The sequence below is a fragment of the Schistocerca nitens genome, chromosome 11 (assembly GCF_023898315.1).
Source record: "Schistocerca nitens isolate TAMUIC-IGC-003100 chromosome 11, iqSchNite1.1, whole genome shotgun sequence".
In the NCBI taxonomy this organism is placed as follows: Eukaryota; Metazoa; Arthropoda; class Insecta; order Orthoptera; family Acrididae; genus Schistocerca; species Schistocerca nitens.
Window position 1 is genome coordinate 57495879 of NC_064624.1, and position 15763 is coordinate 57511641.

Genomic DNA, 15763 nt, shown 5'->3' on the forward strand with positions numbered 1-15763 from the left:
CTCTCCTCAGTGTAACACTCCATGAAGAATGGGCTGCCATTCCCCAAGAAACCTTTCAGCACCTGACCGAATGTATGCCTGCGAGAGTGGAAGCTGTCATCGAGGCTAAGGGTGGGCCAGCACTGTATCGAGTTCCAGCATTACCGATAGAGGACACCACGAACTTTTAAGTCATTTTCAGCCAGGTGTCCAGATACTTTTGATCATATAGTGTATCTGTTAATTCCAGATTTTCTGTGGATGAACTATTAAACATATGCTTTTCACCAGTGGAATGTCTACTTTTGTGTACACGGGATAATTATGAAGCCCATGAAACACTTCAAAATGTCGGTACCGATATATGGCTAATGCGGAGAGGTCCCTAGCGGTAGGATCGACTTTTGGAAACAATCTGTAGGGTGATGTAGGTTAACGTCCAAGAAACTGCACCCCGCAGACACGAACACACTGGCAAGGCACCGTCTGCAAGCAATCGATGAAAAAAAAATTTCAGAATTTCACGAGATGCTCTATAGTTTAAAAATAGTAACAATTTACACACTGGTTACGTAGTATGGTGATTAAGGTACTGATCTCACATTCGAAAGGTTGCCTGTTCGTATCTCTTAAGGTACATTAAAATTTATTTATTTTTAAATCTTTATCAAAATTACTTTGATCATCATTTTTACCTAATTAATTGGTTTGCAGACAGTTTCTTTTATTTGTATTCCTCTGTCACATCATTTGAATGCATGTTTTAACTTCTTCAATTCTCTTATGTTTTCTTCCTATCATTCTTTTTCCATGTGGAATCTCTGTGCATGTGACTAATTATTTTTGTTTATCTATCATAAGGATTTTGTTATTACTCTGTACATTAGATGCAACTTTAATCACTGGAAAATGATTTAGGCCATCCTCAAACAGAGCAACAGAAAAGGAACACAATCGGCAGTCAGTCTACATCGAAAACCGGTTGCCGTGTACCTGGTAACACAGTCCCGCACAAGGTGCAACTCTGAAATGAGAAACTGCAGTCGCCGTATGCAATCGTGGAAAAGATGAAGTACTGTTATGTCACATCCGAGCATATTTCGGTTACACTGTGCATGCTAAGCACAGGTACGAGCCAAGGGGAAAGTGGGGTTCTCTATTACTGTTACGCGTGAATGAGGAAACTAAGAAAATTCTGGATTCATCTTTATAACTTAAAAAACAGAAATTTCTGGCTTTATGTAGCAGCCAAGGAGCTGCAGACATAAATATTCTAAACAGAACAAACACAGTGATTCGGTACCGTCGATTTCTTCTGCCATAACACTGTTTCACTTTTATATCGAAAAGCGGCACTATTTGTCATTTATACACACAGAAATGTGGTGGCGGTTTCCGTTTGTTAAATAACTCTTCGTGTATACCACCGTGTTTACACATATCGGAGAATCATGCCTTTTCTGTTGTTTTCAAAGTTCATTTTAAAATGCCCTACCTAGACTACGGTTATAGTAATCAAGCCAACTTCAAATACCTAATTAAATGAATGTTCCTTTTCTCGATGTTGCTGGCACACAAAATGGTCAGTGGACTACAACAGTTGCAAGGTGTGCCAGAAGTTGCCATCCTCGTAGCGGCATAGAGAAATACTACTGACCATTTACTGCTGGCTCATCCGCTGAACTGGCGTCTTTATACCACACACGGGCCATCGATCGTGAACCTTTGTGACTAATTCGTGAATGAGCAAGTGCAGAATTGAAATTTAGTCTCACCAGCAATGGGGCGATTAAGACATTTACTTGTCTTTCAGTTCTTGCATCCAAAAAATTCTACAGACAACACTGACATAATTTTAAACAGAACAAATACAGTGATTCGGTACAGAAATCAGTCACTCTCCACAGCAAACTCAACTAAAACCTATCTCCCTCAAAACTAAGATCAATCCGATACCTATATATCGAGAGTTAAGCTCAGACCAAAGGCTAAGAATAAATATTGCACGGAGCATCTATAATATTATAGTTCCTACATTCATTGGATCTCTACTCGACACTTGTTCTTAATTTCTATGAATGTTCATTTTTGTACAAATGTGTAGAATAGTAAGAGCTCAGTCACAAAAGGAGAAAATGCATCAATTAGCCATAACATTAACACCAACCTCCTATTAATATAAAACAATCCACACAATAGCAGCGTCAGCTGGCGAGGAATGACTGCTAGTCAGACACGTGCACAGTGCAACATAGTACTAGTGTGTGTGTGTGTGTGTGTGTGTGTGTGTGTGTGTGTGTGTGTGTGTGTGCACGCGCATATGGTGGTACAACGTGCACTGTGTGGTTTTGACGAGCAATAAAAACGTCGGAAATTATGTTTATGTTGATATTGATCTCTATTCCAATTTTCTGTACAGATTCCAGAACTCTCAGAACCGAGGTGATGGAAAACTTTTTTTGACGAGTGTAGTTTTCGCAACAGTAACACTGTGGAAATAACATAGTTTATTCAGCCTAATGAAGAATACAGTAACAAAACTGTAAGACTAGTCTTGAAAAAATAAGGAATTTATGGCTGTTTGCGACAATTGCCCCAGTCTTTTTTTATGTTGGCAAGGCTGGAAGAAACTTTAGTACAAGACAACATGAATACATTTCAGGGACTATAGATAATTTAAAGATTTTACTCACGAGTAGCAAAGGCAACAAAATGGACCTCCTCAAAGAACTAGAAATATATATTTGCACCCTGACTTCACCACATTACATTCTCAATGACTAAGTGGAGTTAGCCAACAAACAATTTCTGCACATTTTCCTACAGCCATTCACACAATGTAAATGAAGTGGATCCCCAATGTTCAGAATTCTGAGCAAGAATGTGGACCTCCTGCCATCGAATGCACTATTGCCAAGTTTGTAAGGAAAGAAAAAGATCTTTCCGAACACCAGCTGCTCAGCGCAACACTTACTTTCTGGACATGCCTCATTTTACAAAAAAATGCAGAGAAGAGATTCGTCACACATTTTATTCAGATTTTTTCCTGAAATTATACATACAAGTAGTAATTGAAAAAATGATATTTATCTGATTATGTTGCTACCAGACAGTGTTTTCTTGTCCGAGACCAGACAAAGCAACTTGCAACAGTGTCACAAAAGTTGCAGTACAAGTCTCATCGGAAGGAAGTTTGTGTAGTATAAAAATTTTACAGGAGAGCACGACTACTGTGCAAAATTGTTACTTATTTTCACGTTACGAGTCATCCCGACGGATGACACGTGTCTTTGAAATGGGACAGTGAGGGCAGTAATTTTGTAAGAGGAAGTACAGTGAAGAGCCAAAGAAACTGGTACACCTGCCCAATACTGTGTAGGGCCAGGAGCACACAGATGTGCTGCAACACGACGTGGCACGGGCTCGACTAATTCCTGGAGCAGTGCTGGAAGTAACCGACACTGTGAATCCTGCACGGCTGTCCATAATTCCGTCAGAGTATGAGGGGGTGGAGATCTCTTCTGAACAGCACGTTGCAAGGGATCCCAGACATGCTCGATAATGTTCATGTCTGGGGAGTTTGGTGGCCAGGAGAAGTATTTAAACTCAGAAGAGTGTTCCTCTGTAGCAATTCTGGACATGTGGGGTGTCGTATTGTCCTGCTGAAATTTCCCAAGTCCATCGGAATGTGCAATGGACACAAATGGATGCAGGATGCTTATGTACGTGTCTCCTTTCGGAGTCATATCTAGACGTGTCAGGGGTCCCGTATCACTCCATCAGCACACGTCCCACACCATTACAGAGCCTCCACCAGCTTGAACAGTCCCCTGTTGACACGCAGGCTCCACGGATTCCGTACCCGTACCCGTGCACCTGCTCGATACAATTTTAAACGAGACTCGTCCGACCGGGCGACACGTTTCCAGTCGTCGAGAGTCCGATGTCGGTGTTGACGAGCCCAGGTGAAGCTCAAAGCCGCGTGTCGTACAGTCGTCGAGGATACCGGAGTGGGTCTTCGGCTCCGGAGGCCCACATCCGAGACGTTTCCTCGAGTGGTTCGCACGCTGACGGTCGAGCATTGAAACCTGCAGCAATTTGCAGAAGGGTTCCACTTCTGTCACGCTGAACAATTCTCTTCAGTTGTCATCGATCGCGTTCTCACAAGATCTTTTTCCGGCGGCAGCGATTTCAGAGATTTGTCATTTTAACGGATGCCCGACATACACGACACACTCGCGAAACGGTCGTACGGGAAAATCCCCAATTCTTCGCTACCTGGGAGATGCCGTGTCCCGTCACTCGTGCCCCGACTATAACACCACGTTCGAACTCACTTAAATCTCGATAACCTGCCGTCGTAGCAGCAGTAACCGATTTAACAAATGTGCCAGACACTTGTCGTCTTACATAGGCGTTGCCGACCACAGTGTCGTATTCTGCCTGTTTATATACCAGATTCTTTGGCACTTCAGTGTATCTGCAGAGATGTATGTGTAAGCTCAGTATATCATCTGATCAGATTAGTGTGTTGGCCAGGTATAAGAACCAAGGCTGAACAATGATGAGACTGACTATGGAAGCACAAGAAGACTGTATTGTATTCATTCCTAATACCGATTCTGTTAAGAAAAATTAAAGAATAACAGGACGCTTCCCGAATTGAAGAACGCGTTTGCACAATTACCTGCGAAGGGTCACATTCTCCGCCAGGGTTTCGACTGTCTCTTGTCGTGCACTGAAATTAGAAATGTCCACCCCTCCCACAGTGTCAGTATGCGGCCCACCGTGTCCCGGCCCATCCCCGGTCCCAATCCCTCGCCTCACGGCTCGTATCCCTGTAACAGACCTACATGCGAGACCTGACCCGTACATTCTCCCACCACCACCACCACCTACTCCAGTCCAGTCACAAGCATCGCCTATCCCCACAATGGCAGGGCTACCTGTCAAATCAGCCAAACACCCTACAAACTGAGCTACACCCAGAATGAGATTTTCACTCTGCAGCGGAGTGGGCACCGATACGAAACTCCGTGGCAGATTAAAACTGTGTGCCGGTTCGAGACTCGAACTCGGGAGCACTCGCCCGAGGAGAGTCACTTTCCCGCAAAAAGGCAAAGGTCCCGAGTTCGAATCTCGGTCCGGCATACAGTTTTAAGCTACGACCGCCGTGTTGCGTCCTATGTGGGCACGACAACTGAAAAGTTGTGTGCACAGACGGCCGCCGACAAACTGTGGCCGAGAAACGGCAGGACCACCTAGCTGACGAGTGTGCGGCCCGATACGGTGTTCTCCACTTCACAGTCTGCGCCATATGGATCCTTCCTACCCACACGAGCTTTTCTGAACTGTGCACGTAGGAACTCTCCTTGCAGTATATCCTTCCCTTAACCCTCCTGATCTCAACCTCCATTAGTCATTATTCTAATTGACCTACAAACACCTATCCCCTTCCCTGTTGACATTGTAGCACTACACAGCCCTCTATTTCACCAAAGCACCCAGTCTTTTACTCCTCGCCCTCCGTCTAACTCCCGACGGAAGCTCTCTCCACCTCACCCCTGTAGGCTCACACGAGCAGCTCTTTACCGCCCCCACCCCTACCTGCTATCCCTCCCCCTCCACACCCCACTCTGACTGCTTCTCCCATCAACTGCTGCTGGTCTCAGTCTGGGCTCAGCAGCCACAGACCTCGCTCACGCGTGTGAGACGTGTGTGTGTGTGTTTTCCTGTTGTCTAGTTCCGAAGGAGGTCTTTCTGGACAAAAGTTTACTTGTTTGACAGTCATTTTGTCGTCTCTATCTGCAACTCGTCATCTCTGTTATACGGTGAATAGCAATCTATCCTCCTCATAATATTGGCATTATTCCATCCCGGATTTTCCACTGTACGAAAGGGAAGCAGCAGTTGGAAAGGGACTGAGACAGGGTTGTAGCCTCTCCCCGATGTTATTCAATCTGTATACTGACCGAGCAACAAAGGAAACAAAAGAAAAATTTGGAGTAGGTATTAAAATCCGTGGAGAAGAAATAAAAACTTTGAGGTTCGCCGATGACATTGTAATTCTGTCAGAGACAGCAAAGGACTTGGAAGAGCAGTTGAACGGAATGGACAGTGTCTCGAAAGGAGGATATAAGATGAACATCAACAAAAGCAAAACAATGATAATGGAATGTAGTCGAATTAAGTCTGGTGATGCTGAGGGAATTAGATTAGGAAATGAGATGCTTAAAGCAGTAAAGGAGTTTTGCTATTTGGGGAGCAAAATAACTGATGATGGTCGAAGTAGAGAGGATATAAAATGTAGACTGGCAATGGCAAGGAAAGCGTTTCTGAAGAAGAGAAATTTGTTAACATCGAGTATAGATTTAAGTGTCAGGAAGTCGTTTCTGAAAGTATTTGTGTGGAGTGTAGCCATGTACGGAAGTGAAACGTGGACGATAAATAGTTTGAACAAGAAGAGAATAGAAGCTTTCGAAATGTGGTGCTACAGAAGAATGCTGAAGATTAGATGGGTAGATCACGTAACTAATGAGGGGGTATTGGATAGGATTGGAGAGAAGAGGAGTTTGTGGCACAACTAGACTAGAAGAAGGGTTCGGTTGGTAGGACATGTTCTGAGGCATCAAGGGATCACAAATGTAGTATTGGAGGGCAGCGTGGAGGGTAAAAATCGTAGAGGGAGACCAAGAGATGAATACACTAAACACATTCAGAAGGATGTGGGTTGCAGTAGGTACTGGGAGATGAAGAAGCTTGCACAGGATAGAGTAGCATGGAGAGCTGCATCAAACCAGTCTCAGGACTGAAGACCACAACAACAACAACAACAACAACAACAACAACGATTTTGAGAAGAGTCTTATTTATTTAAGAAAATGAATATTGTGGTAAATTCTTGTCTTGGAGCAGATACTGCATAATTCAGCAAAGGAGTCCACAACGGATAATGCTCCTACTGCCACGATCAATTGAAGCTAAACATAAAAATATTTAACATTCGTGGCTTGAGGTAAATCTAATGATGGAGAATGTTTTTTTTTTTAAAAAAAAAACAATGTAGCTTCTGACACTAGGCCAACTCTCTGGTCTAACACAGTAATAAGCAATTAAATGACTACGAGTGCTCTTACCCCTTTACAAGACCAGAGGGTCCTATCTGCGTGCCAAACATCAGGTTGAATTCTATCGGCTCCGTCAGTTCGTTCCCGGTCAGTGGCGATTTGATCGAGAATTTTTTCAGGACGGCTGCCATTTCATCTTTTTTCATGCCGTCGAGCTGCAAGAAGTAAAAATGAGGAGACTTACTGAAAAGGATGCATCACAACTGAAATCATATTAAACAAACATATGTAAATCCTTGGGAGTTAGACTAACACAGTTTTAAGAAAACATTACGAATCACACCATCAGTAATGTGTGGGTAAGCTGACAATGTGGATCTGATGGGAAGTGTGCTAGGGTAGTCTGAGCAGTTGTGACAATCACTGTGTCCGGACAGCTCAGTGTGCCTAGTAAACGGCAAACGGGTTCGAATTTCGGACCGGCACAAATTTTCAACTTACCCCATTAATGCAAATCAATATCCCCAAGTAGCTTAATGTCTTAAGTCCTTCACATCTTGGTAAAGTATTATTATTATTATTTCTTTACTTTCTCAGACGTTAAGTCTGGTTAGGAATGGAAAGTGACGCGGACCTTGATCAAGCGTCACTTCCTATTAACTGTACGGTATGTGTTATATTGCATTTAGGAACTTTCGGGTAATTGAACGTGTATCAATAATTACGGATTTCTGTAGTTGTATATATATGTTTGGATGTAGCTGTATTGCATTGATGTACTGGTGGATATTGTGTGGTATGACTTCTGTAGTTGATAGTATAATTGGTATGATGTCAACTTTATCCTGATGCCACATGTCTTTGACTTCCTCAGCCAGTTGGATGTATTTTTCAATTTTTTCTCCTGTTTTCTTCTGTATATTTGTTGTACTGGGTATGGATATTTCAATTAGTTGTGTTAATTTCTTCTTTTTATTGGTGAGTATGATGTCAGGTTTGTTATGTGGCGTTGTTTTATCTGTTATAATGGTTCTGTTCCAGTATAATTTGTATTCATCATTCTCCAGTACATTTTGTGGTGCATACTTGTATGTAGGAACTTGTTGTTTTAAAAGTTTATGTTGTAAGGCAAGCTGTTGATGTATTATTTTTGCGACATTGTCATGTCTTCTGGGGTATTCTGTATTTGCTAGTATTGTACATCTGCTTGTGATGTGATCTACTGTTTCTATTTGTTGTTTACAAAGTCTGCATTTATCTGTTGTGGTGTTGGGATCTTTAATAATATGCTTGCTGTAATACCTGGTGTTTATTGTTTGATCCTGTATTGCAGTCATGAATCCTTCTGTCTCACTGTATATATTGCCTTTTCTTAGCCATGTGTTGGATGCGTCTTGATCGATGTGTGGCTGTGTTAGATGATACTGGTGCTTGCCATGAAGTGTTTTCTTTTTCCAATTTACTTTCTTCGTATCTGTTGATGTTATGTGATCTAAAGGGTTGTAGAAGTGGTTATGAAATTGCAGTGGTGTAGCCGATGTATTTATATGAGTGATTGCCTTGTGTATTTTGCTAGTTTCTGCTCATTCTAGAAAGAATTTTCTTAAATTGTCTACCTGTCCATAATGTAGGTTTTTTATGTCGATAAATCCCCTTCCTCCTTCCTTTCTGCTTAATGTGAATCTTTCTGTTGCTGAATGTATGTGATGTATTCTATATTTGTGGCATTGTGATCGTGTAAGTGTATTGAGTGCTTCTAGGTCTGTGTTACTCCATTTCACTACTCCAAATGAGTAGGTCAATATTGGTATGGCATAAGTATTTATAGCTTTTGTCTTGTTTCTTGCTGTCAATTCTGTTTTCAGTATTTTTGTTAGTCTTTATCTATATTTTTCTTTTAGTTCTTCTTTAATATTTGTATTATCTATTCCTATTTTTTGTCTGTATCCTAGATATTTATAGGCATCTGTTTTTTCCATCGCTTCTATGCAGTCGCTGTGGTTATCCAATATGTAATCTTCTTGTTTAGTGTGTTTTCCCTTGACTATGCTATTTTTCTTACATTTGTCTGTTCCAAAAGCCATATTTATATCATTGCTGAATACTTCTGTCATCTTTAGTAATTGGTTGAGTTGTTGATTTGTTGCTGCCAGTAGTTTTAGATCATCCATGTATAGCAGATGTGTGATTTTGTGTGGGTATGTTCCAGTAATATTGTATCCATAATTTGTATTATTTAGCATGTTGGATAGTGGGTTCAGGGCAAGGCAGAACCAGAAAGGACTTAATGAGTCTCCTTGGTATATTACACGCTTAATCTGTATTGGCTGTGATGTGATATTATTTGAATTTGTTTGGATATTAAGTGTGGTTTTCCAATTTTTCATTACTATGTTTATGAACTGTATCAATTTAGGATCTACTTTGTATATTTCCAATATTTGTAGTAACCATGAGTGGGGTACACTATCAAAAGCTTTTTGGTAATCAATGTATGCGTAGTGTAGCGACCTTTGTTTAGTTTTAGCTTGATATGTCACCTCTGCATCTATTATCAGTTGCTCTTTACATCCTCGTGCTCCTTTGCAACAGCCTTTTTGTTCTTCATTTATAATTTTGGTTCTGTGTCGTATGTGTCATTAATTTCTGTGTAATGACTGAAGTTAATATTTTGTATATTGTTGGTAGGCATGTTATGGGGCGATATTTAGCTGGGTTCGCTGTGTCTGCTTGATCTTTAGGTTTCAGATAAGTTATTCCATGTGTAAGTGTATCAGGGAATGTGTATGGGTCTGCAATGTAACTGTTAATTAATTTAGTTAGATGTGAATGTGTTGAGGTGAACTTCTTTAACCAGAAATTTGCTATTTTATCATTTCCAGGGGCTTTCCAATTGTGAGTAGAATTAATTGCTTGGGTGACTTCATGTTGCAAAATTATCACTTCAGGCATTTGTGGTATCATCTTGTATGTGTGTGTTTCTGCTTGTATCCACCGTGCATGCCTGTTATGTTGTACCGGGTTTGACCATATGTTGCTCCAGAAGTGTTCCATGTCTGTTATGTTTGGTGGATTGTTTATTTTAATGTGTGTGTTATCTATTGTCTGGTAAAATTTCTTTTGGTTTGTGTTGAATGTTTGGTTTTGTTTCCTTCTATTTTCACTTTTTTTGTATCTTCTGAGTCGTTTGGCCAATGCTTGTAATTTCTGCTTCTTTTCATCTAATTGCTCTATCACTTCTTGTTGTGAGATTTTACCTAACCTTTTTCGTTTTTTTTCTGACATTTCATTTCTTATAAATTGTGTTAGCTGTCTGATGTCTTTTCTCAGTTTTTCTATTTTGATCTGTAGCCTGTGTTGCCATGCTGGTTTTGTGGGTTTCTTCTGTGTGTTGGTTGGTTCTGATCTCTGTCTAGTGTGTATATTTAGTGTAGTGAGTGCTCCTATATAAACCAGTAGTTGTAACTCTTCCATAGTTGTGTTTTCATTTATTTTGTTGTCCATGATTGTGTTGATAGTTTTTATTGTCGTTTCGACTTGTGGGTTATTTGGTGGTCTATGCAAGAATGGTCTAATGTCTGTATTTGTGTCTTTGTATTCTATATATGTCAGCTGAAATTTTTCTTCTATATCTAACATCTGTGTCACTTCGTGTTCTATTTGTGCTTGTTCTGGTGGCTGTCTTAAGATTTCGTTTTCCTCTGATTGTTTAATTGGTGCGTGTTGTTCTTTGTTTGTTTGCTCTGGGATGTTTGAGTCCATTACTGTATTTTCTTCTTCTTCTGATTGCACATTATTTTGTTCCAGTATTTGTTGTACTTGTTGTTTGATGTTTTCTAATTCTGACTGGGGTATCCTGTTATTTTTGATTATTACACGGGTCTGAACAACGACTAGCTGTAGTCGTTGTTCTGTTAAAAATTTTAATTCTGGGTATCTGGTAATAAATGTTGTGTATACTTGTGATCTGTATCCAGTTGTGGTGGTTCCTAAGTTTGTTGCTTGGTAATAACAGAACATGAGGTGTCGATTAACTTCATCTGACCATCTCATCCTCTGTCTTTGTTTTCCTTCTAGGGTGGTTGCAGGAAGCATATCCTGCAAAACACCTCTATTTGGATTTAAATCATTTTCCAGTTGGCTAGCAGTGTCGTTACCATTGTGGGCGGGCATAAGGGTTCAAGCGTCGTCCCCGACCATGACGGCGCTTGTCCGAGGCTTCTTTAGTTCTGTCCTGAACCAAGTAATCACACTAAAAGGGGGGTTAGCCCTATTAGTGGTTTGTTCTTTTCGTCGCCTTTTACGACTGGCAGAACATACCGGAGGCCTATTCTTTTCCCGGGCCTCCACGGGGATTATTATTATTATTATTATTATTATTATACTGCGTTGGCCTTCAGTAGCTAAACTGCTAAGAACCAAGCCCTTCCTGTACAAATGGGGACCCTCAGACTCCCCATTGCGTGACTCTGAGGCTCCAGTTCAGACCACATGCTAAATTGTTGAGGAACGTACTGAGAGGTGTTTCATGACGGGGATTATTATTATTATTATTATTATTTCTTTACTTTCTCAGACGTTAAGTCTGGTTAAGAATGAAAAGTGACGCGGACCTTGATCAAGCGTCACTTCCTATTAACTGTACGGTAAGTGTTATATTGCATTTAGGAACTTTCGGGTAATTGAACATGTATCAATAATTACGGATTTCTGTAGTTGTATATATATGTTTGGATGTAGCTTTATTGCATTGATGGACTGGTGGATATTGTGTGGTATGACTCCTGTAGTTGATAGTATATTATTATTATTATTATTATTATTATTATTATTATTATTATTATTATACAGATATAAATATAGAATTTGCAGTAATATTTACACAATAAAGTACAAAAGAAATAGGCAAGAGCTCTGGTCTCAATTGACCTTAAAGCATGATGTCAAAAGGGCATATTTATTCCAATGTTTTTGGCGGGGCATTTGTGATATCCTACCAGTCGTGAAACACCTCTCAGTACGTTCCTCAACAATTTAGCGTGTGGTCTGAACTGGAGCCTCGGAGTCACGCAATGGGGAGTCTGAGGGTCCCCATTTGTACAGGAAGGGCTTGCTTCTTAGCAGTTTAGCTACTGAAGGCCAACGCAGTATTTTTCTTTTCAGCTTTTAGGTAAAAGAGAGAACGGAAATTTTACATATACTAAGCCTACAGCCTTATAGAACACAGTGACTTAGTTCTTGTACTCCAAAAATAATAAAAATATATGAGAAAATATACAGCACTAAACGGATACACAAAGACTATATGTTTACTGTAAAACCAATTGCTCCTACATGCTGTGTGTGTGTGTGTGTGTGTGTGTGTAACCTGCAAAATGCACATTATCGGAATTAATCTATTACAGACACCACAAGGCAATACAGGCACCGTGACCACAGCATCTAGCAGCACTCGGTCCGAGATATAATGTTCCGTAACACCTCTGTCCGATGACGAGCCTGGGGTGGTTCAAAAACTAATGAATGACACAACAAATATGTATCAAATTCAACAAGGTTTCAGGAATTAAAGTCAATGGAGACTTTTTTCCCCCACCTTCTCACTGCTCATCATACATAACTCATCAGTTTTTGCATTCAACTGTATCCGCATACTAGCACAGGGCAATTCGTGGCAATAAATCACTTTCAGCTATAGAAAAAGTAAAGTGCGTACCTTCTTCTCCTCCACTTTTGCAACAACAAGCCACTAGTAACAAAAACTGTGTATCTAAAATGCACAATTAGTAACTGTCGTCAAACTGTGGTGGAATTGTGACGATGTAGCAGTGTCCGAAGTGTTTCTCACGCGAATTGAGATCGACACTGAACCTTGTCCATTCCACATAACTTTGGTGCCCATTGACACGCAGAATTTGTGCAACAGATTAATTTTCTGCACTGAGGTTGGAATGGAACCAGGGTGACTTTTGGTACGGCCTCAGTGTTCCATTTCCTGTCTGTCATCTACAACCTTTCTTCACAGAACTCCACCTCCTCGTGCACAGATGGGTCCTGAAAGAGAATATCAATTGTCCTAAGAGCTACTTTAATGTTGTAAACAAGTTAACTTTGAATTTCCTGTATTCACATTTTCTTTTACAACACAATCTCATGTACTAAGCAAATAGACAGATGTTATACAAAGGGGTAACCAAAAGGAACTGAACCAATTTTTGTTGCACTGCACTTTCGTAGTACCGAATTATGCCACCAGGAGTGCATAGAGCAAACATTCCAGAGCGGGCAAGCCGAGTGTCATCACTCATGGAGGTCAGGACTAATTTCGGCATCTACATCTACATCCATACTCCGCAAGCCACCTGACTGTGTGTGGCGGAGGGTACCCTGAGTACCTCTATCGGTTCTCCCTTCTATGCCAGTCTCGTATTGTTCGTGGAAAGGAGGATTGTCGGTATGCTTCTGTGTGGGCTCTAATCTCTGTGATTTTATCTTCACGGTCTCTTTGTGAGATATACGTAGGAGGGAGCAATACACTCCTTGACTCCTCGGTGAAGGTATGTTCTCGAAACTTTAACAAAAGCCCATACCGAGCTACTGAGTGTCTCTCCTGCAGAGTCTTCCACTGGAGTTTATCTATCATCTCTGTAATGCTTTCATGATTACTAAACGATCCTGTAACGAAGCGCACTGCTCTCTGTTGGATCTTCTCCATCTCTTCTATGAACCCTATCTGGTACGGATCCCACACTGGTGAGCAGTATTCAAGCAGTGGGCGAACAAGCGTACTGTAACCTACTTCCTTTGTTTTCGGATTGCATTTCCTTAGGATTCTTCCAATGAATCTCAGTCTGGCATCTGCTTTACCGACGATCAACTTTATATGATCATTCCATTTTAAATCACTCCTAATGGCTACTCCCAGATAATTTATGGAATTAACTGCTTCCAGTTGCTGATATGCTACATTGTAGCAATATGATAAGGGATCTTTCTTTCTATGTATTCACAGCACATTACACTTGTCTACATTGAGATTCAATTGCAATTCCCTGCACCATGCATCAATTCGTTGCAGATCCTCCTGCATTTTAGTACAATTTTCCATTGTTACAACCTCTCAATATACTACAGCATCATCCGCAAAAAGCCTCAGTGAACTTCCAATGTTATCCACAAGGTCATTTATATATATTGTGAATAGCAACAGTCCTACGACACTCCCCTGCGGCACACCTGAAATCACTCTTACTTTGGAAGCCTTCTCTCCATTGAGAATGACATGCTGCGTTCTGTTATCTAGGAACTCCTCAATCCAATCACACAATTGGTCTGATAGTCCATATGCTCTCACTTTGTTCATTAAACGACTGTGGGGAACTGTATCGAACGCCTTGCGGAAGTCAAGAAACACGGCATCTACCTGTGAACCTGTGTCTATGGCCCTCTGAGTCTCGTGGGCGAATAGCGCGAGCTGGGTTTCACACGACCGTCTTTTTCGAAACCCATGCTGAATCCTACAGAGTAGATTTCTAGTCTCCAGGAAAGTCATTATACTCTAACATAATACGTGTTCCAAAATTCTACAAGTGATCGACGTTAGAGATATAGGTCTATAGTTCTGCACATCTGTTCGACGTCCCTTCTTGAAAACGGGGATGACCTGTGCCCTTTTCCAATCCTTTGGAATGCTACGCTCTTCTAGAGACCTATGGTACACCGCTGCAAGAAGGGGGGCAAGTTCCTTCACGTACTCTGTGTAAAATCGAACTGGTATCCCATCAGGTCCAGCGGCAGAGTTTATAGTGACAACTGTTGTGCGATTGTCGTTTTTGCAATGACCGGTTTTGACGAAAAGGGTGCACAGCTGAAATTCCGCTTTTTGCTCGGAAAAATTGGAACAGAAACTCCTAAAATTTTAAAAATGCCATATGTAGAAGGTGCTGTGGGGGAGAACTCACACGTTTGAGTATTTTCCTGTTTCAAAAACAGGTGAAATGTCACTCGACGATAAACTTCGTTCCGGTCATCCTTCTGTGGCACAAACACCTGAAAATGTTGAAAACATTTGTGCAGTCATCGACGAAGATCGATGACTGACCATTTAAGACATTGTGGAGCTGCGCTCTGAGTGCAGAGCAGCAAATTGAAACAGAAGATCTGGGAATGAAAAGGATCACTTCCAAATTCGTGCCACAACTGCTGACTGCCGAAGAAACAAAAGGTCGCGTGGAACTGTGCTGTACTTTGAAAGAACAGCCCCGAAATGATCCAAATCTTATTTAAAAATTGTCTTAGGTGACAGAACTCTGTGCTCTGCTTACGATCCCAAATCAAATCGACAGTCGAGTAAGTTGCAGACTTCGGGTCCGCCTCGCCCCAAGAAAGCTGTCTGGTGACGTCAAATATTAAAACGGTGTCAATTTGTTTTTCAATGTGAGAGGAGTTGTCCATTCAGAGATTGTTCCGCACGGTCAGAGAGTTGACCAGGCTTTCTACTCGGAAGTTTTGAAAAAATTGTGCAACAGTGTGTGACAAGTGGTCTTTCTGCAGGCCAAGTCACAATCAAAAATGGAACAACCCCTGTTCCTCACTCGTTCCGAAACTGACCTCATCCGTGCGAATTTTTATTTTAAAGGCCTAGCACATTAAGACAAGTATTAATGTTATAAACGGTGTATACATCTCGAGCCAGTACAGCTCACGGTGTGCGAATT

At 41.2% G+C, this 15763-nt stretch overlaps 1 protein-coding gene across 1 annotated transcript in view; it reads right to left on the bottom strand.

The window, feature by feature from the left end:
- LOC126213269 (glycine--tRNA ligase) overlaps positions 1–15763 on the bottom strand; it is a 142636-nt gene that overhangs the window by 75538 nt on the left and 51335 nt on the right. Inside the window, exon 5 of the mRNA XM_049940933.1 lies at positions 7116–7261. Within this exon, the coding sequence (XP_049796890.1) occupies positions 7116–7261 (146 nt within the window). The remainder of the gene's footprint in view (positions 1–7115; positions 7262–15763) is intronic.